General features: G+C 48.5%; 1 protein-coding gene across 2 annotated transcripts; it reads left to right on the plus strand.

Annotated features, from left to right (window-relative positions):
• The first annotated feature begins 3,172 nt into the window (after nt 1-3,172).
• Nucleotides 3,173-10,315, plus strand: LOC134422743 (serine/threonine-protein kinase PAK 1-like). 2 transcript variants are annotated; one of them, XM_063165134.1, is made up of 5 exons: nt 3,173-3,365; nt 3,583-3,682; nt 4,084-4,280; nt 5,612-5,749; nt 9,431-10,315. In XM_063165134.1, exons 1-5 carry the CDS (start codon nt 3,288-3,290, stop codon nt 9,542-9,544), a joined length of 627 nt encoding a protein of 208 aa, XP_063021204.1. In that variant the 5' UTR covers nt 3,173-3,287; the 3' UTR covers nt 9,545-10,315. The 2 variants fall into 2 exon arrangements, with proteins under 2 accessions (XP_063021204.1, XP_063021205.1); XM_063165135.1 differs by lacking the exon at nt 9,431-10,315 and adding an exon at nt 7,139-7,602.
• The last annotated feature ends 6,192 nt before the right edge of the window (nt 10,316-16,507 follow it).

Consider the following 16,507-nt stretch of genomic DNA (forward strand, 5'->3'; position numbering starts at 1 on the left):
AGGCTGGAGCCTTCCTTAGCTGGGAGAGGGGCATCTTTGAGCTCAGCCTGCTCACAAACAGGTCAGGGTCCTGATGCTGCAAGCCCCGTCAGGATCGGTTACAGCTGGAGCTGCTCTGGTTTACAAATGGGAAGGCATTCCTTTGGCAAACTGCTGAAAGGTGGGGAAGATGTCCTCCTCTCCTGGGATTGTATGTCTCTGTGCTTTGTTTCCTGTCAAGAGAACTCTTCAAAAGACTGTACAAATCAGTCTCTGTGCTGGCCACCTGTGCTGCAGGGCTGTCTGCCTGGTTGTGGTTGTTGTTACTCAGCCGACCACAAAGGGCTCAGAGCTCCAGGCGCTGGGGCTGCCTTTTGTATCTCCTGGAAGCTGGGATCTCTGCTTTAAAGTCAGCATCTTGCATTTTGTTTCCCTCAGGGAGAACGGTGAACACCACTGAAAATCCCCTGATGAAATACACGCATCTGAATTATATTGGCAGCGGGTGAGTCCAACAGCAGTTACTCCTGCACAACTGTGGGCCAGGTGTTTTTGGGGTGGAATGTCTATCCAGCGTGAAGTCAGGACAGCTGCAAAGATGATCACACACTGGGGATAGGTCGTCCCATCTCTCAATGCTGCTCAGAATTTGTGAGTGGGCTCAGAAGGCATTGTCAGAGATGCCTTGCTACCGAGGTCTTGCCTGCATCAAGGAACAGGACCTGGAAGGTCTCCTTGTCTCTCAAGTGTGGGACAGCTCTGTGTTAATTTCTTTAGCATTTTTTGTGTGTCTCAAAATCGTACTGGCACACTAATGAAAAGAGAAGAAACTTGTTTGCCTGAAAGAGCAACCTATGCCCTATCAAAGCTGTGAGATAACAGTTCCCAGGAACAATTCTTTCCCCTGCTTTGAAGAGGGAAACACTCTGTGGTCAGGATAGGAACCACACTGTTTAGACAGTGAAACCCAAGAGGAAAGACTAAACTCCCTTTAGAAATTGGAGCCCAGTGCTTCAGGAACAGGCCCAGTGCCCATGCACTTGAGAGGGAAATGCATCATCTCCCTTCTGGCAGAGCCCGCCTGCATCCTGCAGGTTTTGACACTTCCAGCAGAGATCTCCTGTGTGGGCTGCCTTTCACTGCAAGATCTAAACAGCTTCTCCTTTCTCTGCTTCTGGTTTTTTTCTAGGACTTTTGGAGATGTTTACCGAGCACTCGACAGTGCCACAGGAGGAGAGGTAAATGTCAACAGCCCCTGCAGGCTCTGCTGCACTCGAGGGCTTTCCCCTCTGGTGTGAGCTGTGGCTGGAGCTTTGGGCAGAGCTGTGCTGAAAAGGCACAAGAAGCACAGACCGGTGCCAGCCCACAGAACACATTTGGGACTTTGTCCTCCTCAGCTGCCGGAAGGAAGGCACGGAGGGCAGCGGTTCCTTTCAGAGAAGGACGCGCTCACTCGCTCTCCATTGCTAAAACAAAGGTGGTGCCTGCGAGCACCTCACTGCTCTTTGGGGCTACAGCTTCAGAGTCCTGAATTCTCATTTCTGGCTGCCAGCAAATCCATCTGAAAGTTACTGGTAGTTCCTTAGCCACCTGCAGGGCTGCACTTGGGAACTGCACGTAGGGAGAGATCTGCAAGGCGTCCTTGAAAGCCCTAAGCCCTGCCCATATCACAAGACGTATCCACAGAGTATTAAGGCATGGATTCCTTCTTCTGAGTCACAATCAAAGCGGCAGAGAGTGCGGTCAGAGGTTTGTGGGTGATAACTGAGACACCGTTGTTACCAAGTGGTCAAGGCAAAATGTCAGTGGCCCCACGTGTCCTGTAACTGGCTCCCAAGGGAGCAGAGAAATGGGCTGTTGGAATGTCAGTTCCTGATTACTGCAGTGCCTAATCACAAGGCAGTTTGGCATGGCTCAGCTGTGTCATTGCAAAACCACTCGCTCCACATGCCTTGTGGTCTCGTGCCACCAACCCCTCAAGTTACTGATTTTCAATGTCATTTTAGGTGGCAATAAAAAAAATAAATCTTCAAGGAGTGAGGAGGAAGGAGCTAACCTTTAATGAAATAATGATTATGAAGACGTATAGGAGTCCCAATATTGTGAATTATTTAGACAGGTGAGAGGTCATGGTCTTATCCCATGGATGTGTGTTTACATAAAGCAAACATGAGAGGTTAAAAACCCACTTTGGTCAGTGGCAGCAAGTAAAGCTGGTAATTTTTATTTATTCATATTTCTCTACTCATCTCCAATGGATGAGAAGAGAGTGCATCTTGTCTGCATGAGTCTTCCCTGGCACACCTAGTTTGATAATTACTCCAAAATTATTCAAAACCTGGATCAGCTGTATCTTCCTAACTCAATAGCCTCAAGGTTCACTGCCTCCACATTTATTTGGGATTGATTTTTTAAAGTTTCTTAAGTGCAGATGAACCATCCTAAAGTGGATTTCCCTTGGATTGTTGCCTCTCTTTGCCATTGCTATGCATGCCAGGAAGACTAGGTGCTTATTTCCAGAAACACCATGCCTGGCATGTTTTATGTCTGGGCTGTTTCTAAACTGCACTTTTCATTTGCTGCCCATCTAAGACATCTCCTTTTTCACAGATGTGTCTTTCTCTATGAGACTGCACAGATTGCAAATAATGCACAGCCAAGAGGGAATGTCTATTCCTTTGATTCTGTCCTTGTCACAAAGGCATCTGGAAATAAGAAACCTGGAAGCAAAAAATCAACGTAGCCATGCATGTTCATCTCTACCCCCTTGTTTCCTTCTTTCAGCTACCTTCTGGGCGAGGAACTCTTGCTGGTTATAGAGTACATGGATGGAGGTGTCCTGAGCGACATCGTCAGCCAGACCTGCCTGTCTGAAGATGAGATGGCAGCCATCAGTCGGGAGGTCAGCAATCCCATCTGTGTTTCCAAGGGCTTGGGCAGGATTGTCTGGGAAAGAGGGGCTCAGAACAGGAGAGGTTTCCTGTGCCGAGCTTTGTTTCTGTGTTGCTGGTATGCTATGGGCAAGTAAAAGCATCTCAAGTGAAAGGCCTGCCAGTGCCCCTGCACTCCCTGTACTCAGTGCCAGTACTCTTATCTCCTGCTGTTGTATTCTCGCTCTGTCTCTTGTATTTGTAGTTGCTGTTCTCCACCTTGCCTCTCTAAATGTTTGCCTGGAGTCTGTCTTCACTGCATTCCTTGCCTGTAAAAGCAAAGGTGCTGGTGGCAGGGTTTGAAACAAAGAGCAAAGAAAGAAGAGAGAGACTCGTTTCTCTCAGTGCTCAGCTAAAAAGGATAGGAGTGCAGCCAGAATGCTCTTTGCTTCTGAGCACATGCGCTGCAGCAGGAGTCATCCTGGCTGGTTGGCAGGGGACAGCCTACAACAGCAGGTGCTGTTGCTCTTTCAAAAGCTGACGTGCCTTTCCTCAGAAAGGTCCTGCTCTGCAAGTGTTGGAGCAGCAAGCTCTTCCTCTCAGTGGCCATGACTGTTCTGCCATTACTCCCCATTCCCCTGGAGAGGGAATCTTTTAGATTCTTTGTTTCCTTTCTTGCGTGATGAAATCACATCACTCATTTTTGCCCTTCTGTTTCTGTTTTCTCGCTCAGTGCCTGCAAGGACTGGATTTTCTTCATGCAAACGATGTGATCCATCGAGACGTGAAGAGTGACAACATCCTTCTCAGAACGGACGGTTCTGTCAAACTGGGTCAGTATATTCTTGGTCAGGTGCAGCATTCCAGGGATGTGGGTGTGGGGCTGCTTGGCGTGACTGCCAGCTCCCCAAAAATGGTGCTGGTGGCAGTGCAGGGACCCCTGCTGCGAGCTGAGGGCACAGTTGCAACGTGCACAGAGGTAGAAGGAGCCACAAGCAGTCAAGAGTGGCCTTGCTCTGTATGGGTCCCTTCCAGAGGGAGGGAGTTACAAGTCTAAAGTTTCCAAAGAACAAAAGCCACTGCTAGAGGCAGTGTAAAACATGGGGGGATTTTTAAAGTCGCCAATGCCAGGAGATTCAACAGAGCAATTTCAAACTTCTACCGGGGAATTCTTTTGTTTGCTTTCCTAATTGCACAGAATTCAGATAAAACCAGTATTTTGTTTTCTCCTCAGCTGATTTTGGCCTCGCTACTCAGCTCACCCCTGAGCAGAGCAGACGGTGCTCGGTAACCGGGACTCCTTGGTGGATGGCGCCTGAAGTGGTGACAGGTCAACCATATGGCCCCAAAGTGGACATATGGTCTTTTGGAATTGTGGGAATTGAAATGATAGAACAAGAACCTCCTTACTTGGGCGAAAGTTCTGGCACGGTAAGGAGCAAATACTCACTGATCCCACTGTCTTTCTCACCTGTCCCATGTCCTGTGTGCCACTGGACAAAATCCCATTGCCATCTGCTGGAACTACTTCCACCAAGGTCCCCTCCTACAAATGTCCCTGCAACACATCAGCATCTGCTGTACTTTTGCTTGCATCAGTGGGGGAACTCAAGCCTTACCACATGCAAACAAACTCCAAACAAACTCCATTTTCACTCAACGCTTTCCTTTGGGTTAGTGGTTCCAGTTCTTTTGTCTGTGTAGATGGCCTTAATAACAGGGGAAAAGCATCTTAAAAGTGTTGTTATCTTTCCAGAAATGAAGGAAGGAAACCCAAACCCAACAAAGTTTCTAAAACCGTGGTCTTTAGAGAGGAACCTGACCCTGTGTGCAGTTTCTTCTCACTGGAAAACATGGGCATGAGGGTGTAATGCAGAGTCTCTTCTGCTTCTTGTGCAGTGCTGCTGAAACACTCAGTGACCGTGTTTCTCTCCTAGCCCAAGCAACATTCTGCACGTCACCAAGCCAGAGCCTGGTGATGTGGAGAGCCTGCCAAAACCTCCTGTTTGTTTCCTGGCACTTTCTGGCATGGGCCTACCATTAATGCATTGACTTGAGCAGCCAAATGACTAGAGGGTGTCCATAGGGATGGAACCTCTCCTTCTTCTGACCTAGACAATTTTTCTTTGGCTGCAAAAATGGGAAGCTGAAATTTTCAGACTGCTGAGAGACAGAGCTGCAAGTGGCTCCTGTGTGCCCAAGCAGGCATTTTCATCCCAATACATTTGTGCAGGCATCTTAATGTGTCTGTGTTGAAGAGGAGATTGTAAATGTTTGTTTCCCTACCTGGGTATTAACTGATGGATTTCCTTTCTTTTCTTCCAATTCCCATTGTTTTCAAGAACAGCACAAAAAGCTTGATGAGTTTTGTTCTAGGGCACATGCACTTAAAGGACCAACAAGCACTGCAGAGATGCCTTTCATGTACTAACCCTTGAAATTAGTTAGTATAGCAAAGTCCCTCTTCCAAAAACCATCTCAAGCTGGCATGAATCCTCAGAGAAGCAAATGTCCTTTTGCTGATGTAGTTCCCACTAACTAGGTCAGGCAATGAAATCAGCTGCCAAGGCAAGATCTGCAGGATGGTGGAAAAGCTGTGGCTGCATCGGGGTTTGGGTTTTTGGTTGGTAAAGGAAAGTCATCTCTGGGTCTGTGCCAGGGCAGAAACTGCCACTGAAGAACAGAGGTTAAACAAAGGGATCTGGGAGAGCCTTAGAGATGTGAAAGCAGGAGGTGGAGCCTGGTGTCTCCTTTCTCTCCAGGCTACATACCTGATAGCCACAGTAGGGACTCCACAGCTGCGGCAGCCCAAGCTCCTCTCGGCTTTGCTGCGTGACTTCCTGAGCTGCTGCCTGCAGACAGACGAGGAGCAGCGTTGGTCTGCCAAGGAGCTCCTGCAGGTAAAATGTGAAGGGGCTGCAGGTGAAACAGTCTCTGAGGGAGGGGCTCCTCCTCCACTCAAGCCCAAGGCAGCAGAGGAGCCCCCTTCCTCCTCACCTCCACTCTTGCTGCTCTTCAAATGAAAATGGTGAGGAATCCTAGGCTGGGCTGGGCTGGCAGGGCCCTGTAAATGTCCTCTGGTGCAAGTGTCCTGCAATGAGCAGGGACATCTTTAAAGAGATCAGGTTGCTCAGAGCCCTTTGCCACCGGAGCCGGAATGGTTGCAGGGATGGGGCACCTACAAGCTCTTGGGGCAAGCTGTGCCAGTGTGGCACCATGCTCTGAGTACACAAGTTCTTCCTTAGACCTACTCTCATTAGATGCCCTTAGTGTTTAAAAATATTTGTCCATATCCTATTGTAACTGGCCCTGTTAAAAAAGATGTGCCGCACTTTCTTCAAAGCCACTGTGAAGTCTTGGAAAGTGGCAATAGAGTCTCCCTGGGGCCTGTTTTTCACAAAACTGAATAACTCCAGCTCCCTCTGCATTTCCTGTGAGGAGAGGTGCTCTGTCCTCTGAGTGTTTCTGTTGCCGTCTTTTGTGATTTTGTAGAGTGTTCAGCTTTATCTAATGGCAAAAGAATTGAAGTAGAGCAATGCAGGGTACAGAGACATGAAATGGTGGTGGAGGAACCCAAGGAAGCCAGTCCCAGCCTAGGGGTCAGAGATTTGGCTGTGGGCAGGAGGGGCTGTGGGGGGCTCACTGTGAGCCTCTGAGGGGCCCTGGTTGGTGCCCCCCAGCCCACCCTCAGAGGTTTCTGCCATGCAAACAGGGACAGCTGGGAGGGACTTGTCCCAGCCCCATCTGCTGCCTGGCACGCTCAAGCAGACGGGAACTGTGCCAGGGTTACTGGCAGGTTGTGTGGCAGAGAGGGAACTGCAGGGCCCAGTGCCACTGGGCTGGCCCTGCTGGGAAGGAAGGTGCCATCCAGCACACGAGGGGCAGGGCATGGAAAGGCAGACACTGCTTTCTGTCCCTGTGGGAATCAGCACAGTGCCTGTCTTTCAAAGGCAGGGACCTATGTGAGTCATTGGAGTTTCCTGAAAGGAAGAAAACCCCAGGACAGAAAGCGCCATTTCTAGAGCGCTGGCAGGGCAAAAATCCCAGCATGATGAAGACATCGCAATAAACAGATGAGTGGGATTCTGGGCCAGGTTTGCCTGTGATGGCAAGGTCTTGCACATTGGGGATGACTGGGGAGCAGATGGTCCCATTGCTCCTCTTTCTGGGTCTTTCCAGGAACTTGATGTATCCTGATTGAGTCCCTGAAGCAATGAGCTTGGAAAGTAATGGTTCACTGTTCTTTGTTGTTTTTTTTTTTTTTGTTTGTTTTTTTTTCCGGTGGACAGCATCCATTTGTAACTTCAGCCAAGCCACCATTCATCCTGGCACAAGTCATCAACTCAGTGAAGAAGACGAATAACCCTAAACTCTAAACCTAAAACCTAACCCTAACCTTAAATGCTAACCCAAACCCTAACCCTATCCCTATCTCTATCCCTTACCCTTTCCCTTACCCTTTCCCTAACCCCAACCCTAAGCCTAAGCCAAAACCTAAGCCTAAGCCTAAGCCTAAACCTAAATCTAAGCCTAAGCCTAAGCCTAAGCCTAAACCAAAGCCTAAGCCTAAGCCTAAGCCTAAGCCTAAACCTAAGCCTAACCCTAACCCTAGGAGACGAGAACATAGCAATCATGTCAAGATGTTATCTCTGTTACCAATTTAGAGTAGGATTGTAGAGTAGGGTTGCTTAAGAGATTTGTAGCATAGAATTATAGATTAGAGTTGTAATTAATAAAGTTTCTGAAACATCAACTCACTTGGAAGATCCTCCTCCTTCTGACCCCTTCAGAAAATTCAACATTTTTTTCTGAATTACCAATTGTTTTTTATTGGCACTAAGTCACACATATGGCTTTTTTTGTATGGTTTCATAAGTGAGGAGGGCTCTTCTTCATTCATCCTCTCCAGACCGCACTGCCTTTGGAATATGACCCACTGGCTGGTTTTGGCGCAGCTGTGGTATTTCTAGTTGAGGCAGAAAGGGCAATGGCATTTGAAGGCAAAACCAAAGGAAGAATGAGGCAGCCCAAACACCCTGTGCCGATGCAGGCCTTCAGCTGTGACTGGAGAGCAATGGGGTTCCTGCCACTTGGATTTGTATCCCTAAATGCAATAATCTCTTTGGCTGGAGGAGAGCCTTGCTCAAGTGAGAAAGCAGAAAGATCAGAGAGGGTGCTCGGGAAGGTCTCCTGTGGCGCAGAGCTGTCAGCGCCTGTGAGGTGAGAGCGGGCCCGGCCTTGCCCGGGCTGGAGCCCCAGCAGAGCCCCGGCAGAGGCGGGAGCAGCCTGAGCCCCGGCAGAGGCAGGCTGGAAGGAGGCCCTTGGAGCTGCAAGAGGCAGCAGCCGGGCCCTGGGTGCCTCTTGCTGGGAGCGGGCGAATCCTCCGCTCTCAGAGCCCAGGTGGCAGCTGGCTGCTGCCGAGGGGAAGCGCAGCCGTGCTGGGCACAGCTCGGCCTGGGGGCCATGGCCGTCTGGAGTGTGCCCAGGAGCAGAGAAAGGCCAAGGGCAGCCGCGGGCCGCTGGGCTGCCTGAGGATTCCTCCTCTTCTGCCGGCTGCCCTGCAACTCCTGGCAAAGGCCAGCAGTGTGTGCAGCACTCTGGGCACCGGGGCAGGGAGCCGGGCTGCTCGGCAGGCTGGAGCACAGGGCAGCTCCTTCAGGCCCGGCACTTGTGCCAGGGAAGCGAGGCCAGCGTGAGGCAGGGACAGCTTGGCAGGGCCCATCTGCAGGAGCCAGCGCCTCACGCAGCTCAGGGAGGAAGCGCCTGCAACCCTGCAGTTCTGCACTGAGCCAGAGCAAAGGTGTGAGATGCAGAGTGTCTGGCAGAAATATTCAGGCCCAGCAGGCCAGCCTGCTTTGTGCTCTGTGGCGCACAGCAAGCGCTGTGCAATGCAGCTCTGAGCTGCTGGGAGAGAGGCAGTCGGGGATGTGCCTGAGGTGAGTCAAGGGCTTAGCTGAAAATGTAATGAGGAAAATTGAAAAGTGCAGATGGGTCGAGGGCCCAGCTGGGAATAGAATTGGGATAGTAGAAGATTGCATATTTTAGTTAAGATTTCAAAATGAGGTAAGAAGCTAAGTTAGTAATACAGGTAGCAGAAATCATGTGCCTTAGTTAAAGAGTACCAAATATATTAGGAACATAAAGCTAGGAGTGACAGGGATAGAGGAAGCAATTGTGAAGAAGCTGAGACCATAGAAAGACCTTGCCTTAAGAATAATTGAACAGTTAGGAGAGGCTTGGACCATGAGCAGCAGGTCAAAAGGTCTTGCCAACTGGCCGTGGGAGGAGAGTTCACCATGAGGAAGACTGCTTTCTTCCTCCCATACAACCACTCCCTCATTTCAAAATCCCACCAATCCACTTAAGGGAATACAATTGTGCAGCTGTAATAGATATTCAGCTGATAAAAATGCAAAGCAGGCAGGTAATAATTATGTATTATGGGTCCTTAGAAACCTAATGTAAATCCTTTTCTGTAGAAATAGAGAGCAGGAGTTTGCAACTCCTTGCACATGTCTCTGGAAACTAGTTCACATGTGACCACGGCTGCAATAAATACCCTTCTTTTCTACTATCATTAGTTGAAGAGTCATCTGTCCGGGCTTCAAGAGTTATGCTGGAGTAGTGAACTGATTTGGATGGGAGCAGAAGAGTTTCAGCAGGCAATTTTTGGAAGAGACGGAAGGCTCTTGTGACTGAAGGGAAAGCCATTTGGAATGGAGAAATGATCCCAAAGTCCATCCAATTGTATCTTTGTGTCTGAATTGAAATCAGAATGATTATAGATAGCTTCATGCAATTTGTCTACAAATTTATCAAAGTCTTCATTCTTTCTTTGACAAATCTGTGTAAAAGACATAGTGTGTAACTTATCTGGAAGTGCAAGAAATGCATTACATGCTAGTTGTTGGCTCATCTGTAAGACTTGCTCAATGCTCCTAGCCTGGGCAGTGGCAGTAGCCCCGGGCCCTTTGCCAAGTAACTGTTGTGCTGTTAAACCATACAGAGGATCACCCTGCACTCTAGCTCTTGCAGCTTCTTGAGCACACTTTTCCTCCCAGCTTTTATGAAACATCACCTGCTGATAGGGTGGCATTCTAAGTCTTATTAGGGTATGCACATCAGCTGGAATTAATGCGTTAGATGGAAAAATATACTGCAGAAGTGACTGTGCAAGTTGGCATTTTCAACCAAATTGTGAAAATGCAGCTCTCATCTTTTCTAAAATCTTCCAATCGAAAGGTTCTCAAACTCTACTTGCAGCATTAGTTACTACAAGAAAAGCTTCTACATCATTGGAGAGAAAAGTCCCTTCTACAATAGCTTCTGCAATAACTTTTTTCTACTTTTGTTTCTCTTTGGTGGAGATAAAGCTTGGCCTGCAATTCCTCAGAAAGGATTAGGAGGACCATGCTACTTTGGGAAATTGACACTGTTTGCCCCTAGCATTCAACAGATGCTTGACATCAGGCACAAATTCCAACGTCCAAAATGTAGTGAGCATCTATTAGGCTCAGACTGCAAGGATAATGTAGAATTGTGGAATTGGCCTTCGGTTATCCTGGCATCACTTTTTACACCAGGATTAGCTTCATCACAGGCCCTTACATCATTCAAACGATTGGCTTGTTGGACAGGAAAACAAATTAACATTACATCTGCAATCCGGAATGAGCTTACCACTGATGTAGGTAGCATACACCACGCTGTGTTACAGGATAGGACTGCTATAAATTTTTTGTTGCTAGCACAAGGAGATGAGCGTGAAGATTTTGAAGGGATGTGTTGCATGAATCTCTCTGACCACTCTGGATCTATTGACAAGAAATTGTCATTGCTTAAGGAGAATATGAAAAGGCTCACAGTGGTTGAGAATTCTTTTGATGAGTGGCTAAAATCCTGGGGAATAACAGGCTGGCTCAAGGATTTAGTACCCTTTGGCATAATGATACTTTGTCTTCATTTTCAATTCTGCTTGTAGTGCCTTGCTGTGCAGAAAATAATTGAGCATGCTTTTAAATCAGTCTGGCTTGTGCAAAAACAAAACCGGGGAACTGTTGAGAGTTTTTTGCAGATTGAGGAGTTCTTGCTAGACAAGGGCCATATTCAGCCGATGCACAATCCAACCTGCTTGTACTAATGGACAATGGACACATTCACAAACAATGGATAATGGACATATTCAGAAATGGGGTTGGTATATCCTTGAGAAAAATACAAGAAGAGTCATCAGGACTCAGCAAGTTTAACAGCAAGCTTGGGAAAGAAGGAAAACATTGAACCATGAGTGGGCCAGAAGACGACAGCAAGACGCGTGAAAAATTAGGTGATCCAATCAGCATTCTAATTTAGATGTGTAAACAACTAGGATTAACCAATCATGTATTAGCTAGAGACACGTGGACAGTAGAGATTTATTATAAATACAGTCTTTTTAGGGATAATAAATTTGGCTTCACTGGATCATATTGGTTGTGGTGTGATATCCCTGAACCTCTGCACCCCGCACAAGGGCAGCTGGGGAGGCCCAGCCTGGGCAGCAGCAGAAAGGAATTTCCCTGGCAGGGCAGGGCTGTGGTGCAGCACGTCCCCAGCAGGAGCCTGGAGCAGCCCAAGGCTCTGTGTGGGCAGGCAGGGGCAGGCAGGAGGCAGAGCTGTCAGCAAAGGAAGGGCCCAGCCAGGTGGGGCAGCCGGGGGATGCCGACAGCCTGCAGGGACAGAGGCGCAGGGCAGGGACACCGTGGGACAGCCTGGGCTGCACAGGGCACAGGGATGGGCAGCAGCTGCGAGACAGCCCTGCCAGAGCCAACATGGGCAGCACTTTGGCCATGGCTGCTGGGCCTGGGCCTGAGGCCACGATGGGACAAGTGACCCTGGCAGGCCTGGGGCCTCATTGCCTCCTCGTCCCTGCTCAGATGCCTGACAGGGGCCGACATGACAAAACGAAGCTCACAGATGTTGCAAAAGCAGGGGAAAAAGTCAAGAAGGAAGACAAAACTTAGGGGGCAAGATATGAGGGACATGGCATGGACACTTCAGAAAAAAACCAAAAAAAGAAAAAAATCTTTCCCAAAGTCAAAGCCATCAAAAGGCATGGCATGCCATCAAGGGCAGGGACATGCACCAAAGATTCCTCTATTGGTCCCCATTGAAATCGTAAGATTCCTTTTCCCTTCTCGAATGGAAATTTCATTTCCTTTCGGGAAGGGAAAAAGAATCTTGCGAATCCCAAAAGAAAGGCTTTTAAACACTCTGAAAGGCGATAGGTTCCAATGAAATGCAATTGAAAAAAGCAGAAAATCGGGAATTTTAGTGACTTCAAAAAGCAGGCTGTGAGGAAATCCGCTGCATTGCACAGGACCAAAAAATGCCAAAACTAAGCTCACAGATGTTGCATAAGCAGGGGAAAAAGTCAAGGAGGAAGACCCAACTTAGGGGGCAAGATATGAGAGACATGGCACGAATACTTAAAGCAAAAAAAAAAAAAAAAGAAAAAATCCTTCCCAAAATCAAAGCCATTAAAATGCAGGCAGGCCATACGCCATCAAGTGCAGGCACATGCAGCAAAGCTTGCCAAAATTGATTCCCACTGAAGGCCAAAACAGAAAAGAAGGACCTACAAACACGCTGGAATGGAGACACCATCAAAGGATTTGCAATTGGAGGAGAAAAAAAGAAAATTTGGGAAATTAAATGACTCTAAGAAAATGGCCCGGGATTATATCAGGTGCAGTGCAAAGGACCAAAACATGCCAAAAGAGGGAACACAGATGTTGCAAAAGCAGAAGAAAAAATCAAGGAGGAAGACACAACTTTGGGGGCAAGATATGAGGGACATGGCACAGACACTTCAGAAAACAACCAAAAAAAAGAAAAAAATCTTTCCCAAAGTCAAAGCCATCAAATGGAATGGCATGCCATCAAGGGCAGGGACATGCACCAAAGATTTCCTCTATTGGTCCCCATTGAAATCGCAAGATTCCTTTCCCCTTCCCGAAAGGAAATGAAATTTCCTTTCGGGAAGGGAAAAGGAATCTTACGAATACAAAAAGAAAGGCTTACAAATACTCTTTAAAGGAGATAGTTTCAAATGAAGTGCAATTTAAAAAAAAAGCAGAAAATTGGGAATTTTAGTGTCTGCAAAAATAGGCTGTGAGGAAATCAGCTGCATTGCAAAGGAATTGCAATTGGATTAGAAAAGAAGAAAATTTGGGAAATGTACTGACTCTAAGAAAATGGCCCGGGATTATATCAGGTGCAGTGCAAAGGACCAAAACATGCCAAAACTAAGCTCACAGATGTTGCAAAAGCAGGGGGAAAAGTCAAGGAGGAAGACCCAACTTAGGAGGCAAGATATGAGGGACATGGCATGGACACTTCATAAAAAAACCAAAAAAAGAAAAAATCTTTGCCAAACTCAAAGCCATCAAAATGCAGGCAGGCCATAAGCCAGCAAGTGCAGGCACATGCAGCAAAGCTTGCCAAAATTGATCCCCACTGAAGGCCAAAACAGAAAAGAAGGACCTACAAACACGCTGGAATGGAGACACCATCAAAGGAATTGCAAGTGGAGGAGAAAAAAAGAAAACTTGGGAAATTTAGTGACTCTAAGAAAATGGCCCGGGATAACATCAGGTGCAGTGGAAAGGATCAAAATATGCCAAAACTAAGCTCACAGATGTTGCAAAAGCAGGGGAAAAAGTCAAGGAGGAAGACCCAACTTAGGGGGCAAGATATGAGGGACATGGCATGGACACTTCAGAAAACAACCAAAAAAAGAAAAAAATCTTTCCCAAAGTCAAAGCCATCAAATGGAATGGCATGCCATCAAGGGCAGGGACATGCACCAAAGATTTCCTCTATTGGTTCCCATTGAAATCACAAGATTCCTTTTCCATTCCCGTAAGGAAATTTCATTTCCGTGTGTGCTCCGTGGGCCCCGGGAGGAGCCGGGGCCTGGGCCGGGGCCGGGCTCGGGCCAGGCGGAGCCGAAGGGCGGCGGTGCCGCCCCAGCCCCAGGCACTGATGCCCGCCCAGCAGCGCCACCGCCAGTACGGCCAGAGCCGGGCGGAGGCGAGACCGCGGCGGGACGGCCGGGGCCGGGCTCGGGGCAGCCCCGCCCGGGGCCGGGGACGGGCCGGGGGCATGGCCCGGCCCGGCAGGGGAGAGGGAGGCGGGGAGAGGGGAGGGACGCCCGGCAAGGGACCCCGAGAGAAGGGTGCCCGACAGAGGGAAAGGGAGAGAAAAAAAAAGAAAAAGAGGAAGAAAAAGAGAAAGAGCATTCTAAATTATCTGTTTTGTCGCTGCTTCTGCCGCCGCTACTGCTGCCGCCGCTGCTGCCGCCACCGCTGCCGCTGCTGCCGCCGCTGCCACTGAAGCACCGGGGCCGTTCGTCCCCGTGTCCGTTCCCCGCTCGCCCCACGAGCCCCACGTTCGAGCCCCGCGCGCCCCGGGGACAGCCCCTCCGTCTGCCCAAACACGGGAATTTTGCGGCCTTGAGCCCAGATGCAGAGCCCTGACTCCTGCGCACTGGCACAGCGATCCCCTCGCTCGCTGCTGGGCATTGTCCTTGCTGAGGGGTAAACACTGTCGGGACACTTCCCTTGGGGTAGGATTCCTACCTGACCCCAGCACTGCACTTACACCTCCAGTGTTGCCTTCCAGTAAAAACAGGGGAAGGAAAACTGTGTGTGGCTCATGCTATTTTAGAGTGTCTAAAAATCAGTAAGTCACCGATCTTAGAGGTGCTGTGCATCTGGAATTACTGGGATGGAGAAGTAGTGTAACATGGAAAAGGGGAGCATAGAAATAAATAGAGGAAAACATCTTGGATTGTTTCTTTCATTTCCATTTCACATCTGGAAAGCTGTTTCAGTTTATCAGGAATCTTCTTCTGTCTGCTCTTCCCAAGAATCTCTCATGGAGAACAAGGTCAAGCTTCTGTCACAAGATTTGCCACCAAGAAATTACGCCACTGGTACAATTTTCATGATGACTGTTTGTGCTGGCTGAGGGCAAATTTTGGGAGGAAACCTCCAAAAGGGGTCCGCCTAGAAAGCAAGTTCAAGCGACGTCTCCCCCTACTAGTTCAGGAAAAGACTTCCCTGGAGAAAAGTGAAAAAACCCCAGTTTATTTAACAAGTAAAGTATTCACAAGCATGAAAAATGAATATTAAATAAATATTAAATAAAACCTCTGACAGTGCTGAAGAGATGGCAAATTCAGGAAGTCCTTTTTGTGGGTTGTAGTTGGCTCCCTCGGTCTCTTCTAAGTCCCTCTGGTGCTGGAATGCAGCATCCCAGACCTCGGTGTGCCACAGGTGTGAGCTGCCGGTGTTTGTCTGGGTTTTCAGTCCAGAGCAGGTTTAAACAGTTCCAAGAAAAAGGAAAGTCACAGTCTGAGGAACTTCTCTTCCTAAGCTAGCTAACACCACATTGCTAGACCTGGGCTGTGAAGGCATCGGGAAATTTCCAAATCTGGGCACTGGCAGTCCCAGCAAACACCAGATCTGGGTGGAGTCATTGCCAGCAACAGAAATCTGCCAGATTTGGGCTCTGCTGGCACTGAGAAATTTCCAAATCTGGGTTCTGGTTACATGAAACACAAGATGTGGGGGTGGTGGCAGACCCAGTAGCAGGAAGCTGCCTCGGTATTACTGGGACCTGAGTGGGTCGCTGAGGGTGAGAGATGGACGGTGAATCTTGTTTCTTGATCAGAAGGCTGGATTTATTGATACATGATATATAATACATTATGACTATACTAAATAGAATAAAGAGAGAGAAGTTTCAGATGCTGCTGCTAAGCTAAGAATAGAAAGAAAGAATCTGTAACAAAGTTGTGTCCAGGGACTCTGTCCCTAGGTTGTTCCTGTGATTGGCCCTTAATTATAAACATGGGAACATGAACCAATGACAGGTCAAAATAGGTGCATCCTATTGCATTTCACAGCAGCTGATAACAATTGTTTACATTGTCTTCTGAGGCCTCTGCCTTCCAGAAGAGGCAGAAATCTGAAAGAAAGGATTTCTGTGAAAAAATGTCGACGACACCTCGGCTTTAGGATTTCTGTGCCAGGAAATTGCTGCACTTGGGCTGTGCCAGAATAGGGAAATTTCCAGATCTGGGCACTGGCAGTGCCAGCAAACAGCCCATTTCAGGCTCCAGGCTCCAGGAAGGACTGGATCTGGATGCCTTCCTCTTTTCTTTCCTTCTTTCCTTCCTTCTTTCTTGGGATCCTGCTGCCAACAGACTCCAGATTGGGCAGTGCTGGCAAGGGGAAATTGCCAGGTTTTAGCTTTCTTTGCCAGTAAATTCTGGATATGGGTGGTGCCAGAAGAGGAAAATTTCCAGATGTGGGCACTGGCAGTGCCAGTGCACACCAGATCTGGGTGGGGAATGTGCCAGCACCGGGAAATTGCCAGATGGTAATTTTCTGTGCCAGCAAATTGCTGGAATTGTGCTGTAGGCCCAGGTGGCCAAGAAGGCCAATGGCTCCTGGCCTGGATCAGGAATGGTGTGGCCAGCAGGAGCAGGGCAGTGATTCTTCCCCTGTGCTCAGCACTCCCTGGGCAGCACCTCGAGTGCTGTTTGCAGTTCTGGGGCCCCAGTTTAGGAAGGACATGGAGGGGCTGGAGTGTGTCCAGAGAAGGGCAAT

Source organism: Melospiza melodia, chromosome 11 (genome assembly GCF_035770615.1).
Source record: "Melospiza melodia melodia isolate bMelMel2 chromosome 11, bMelMel2.pri, whole genome shotgun sequence".
NCBI classification, from domain to species: domain Eukaryota; kingdom Metazoa; phylum Chordata; class Aves; order Passeriformes; family Passerellidae; genus Melospiza; species Melospiza melodia.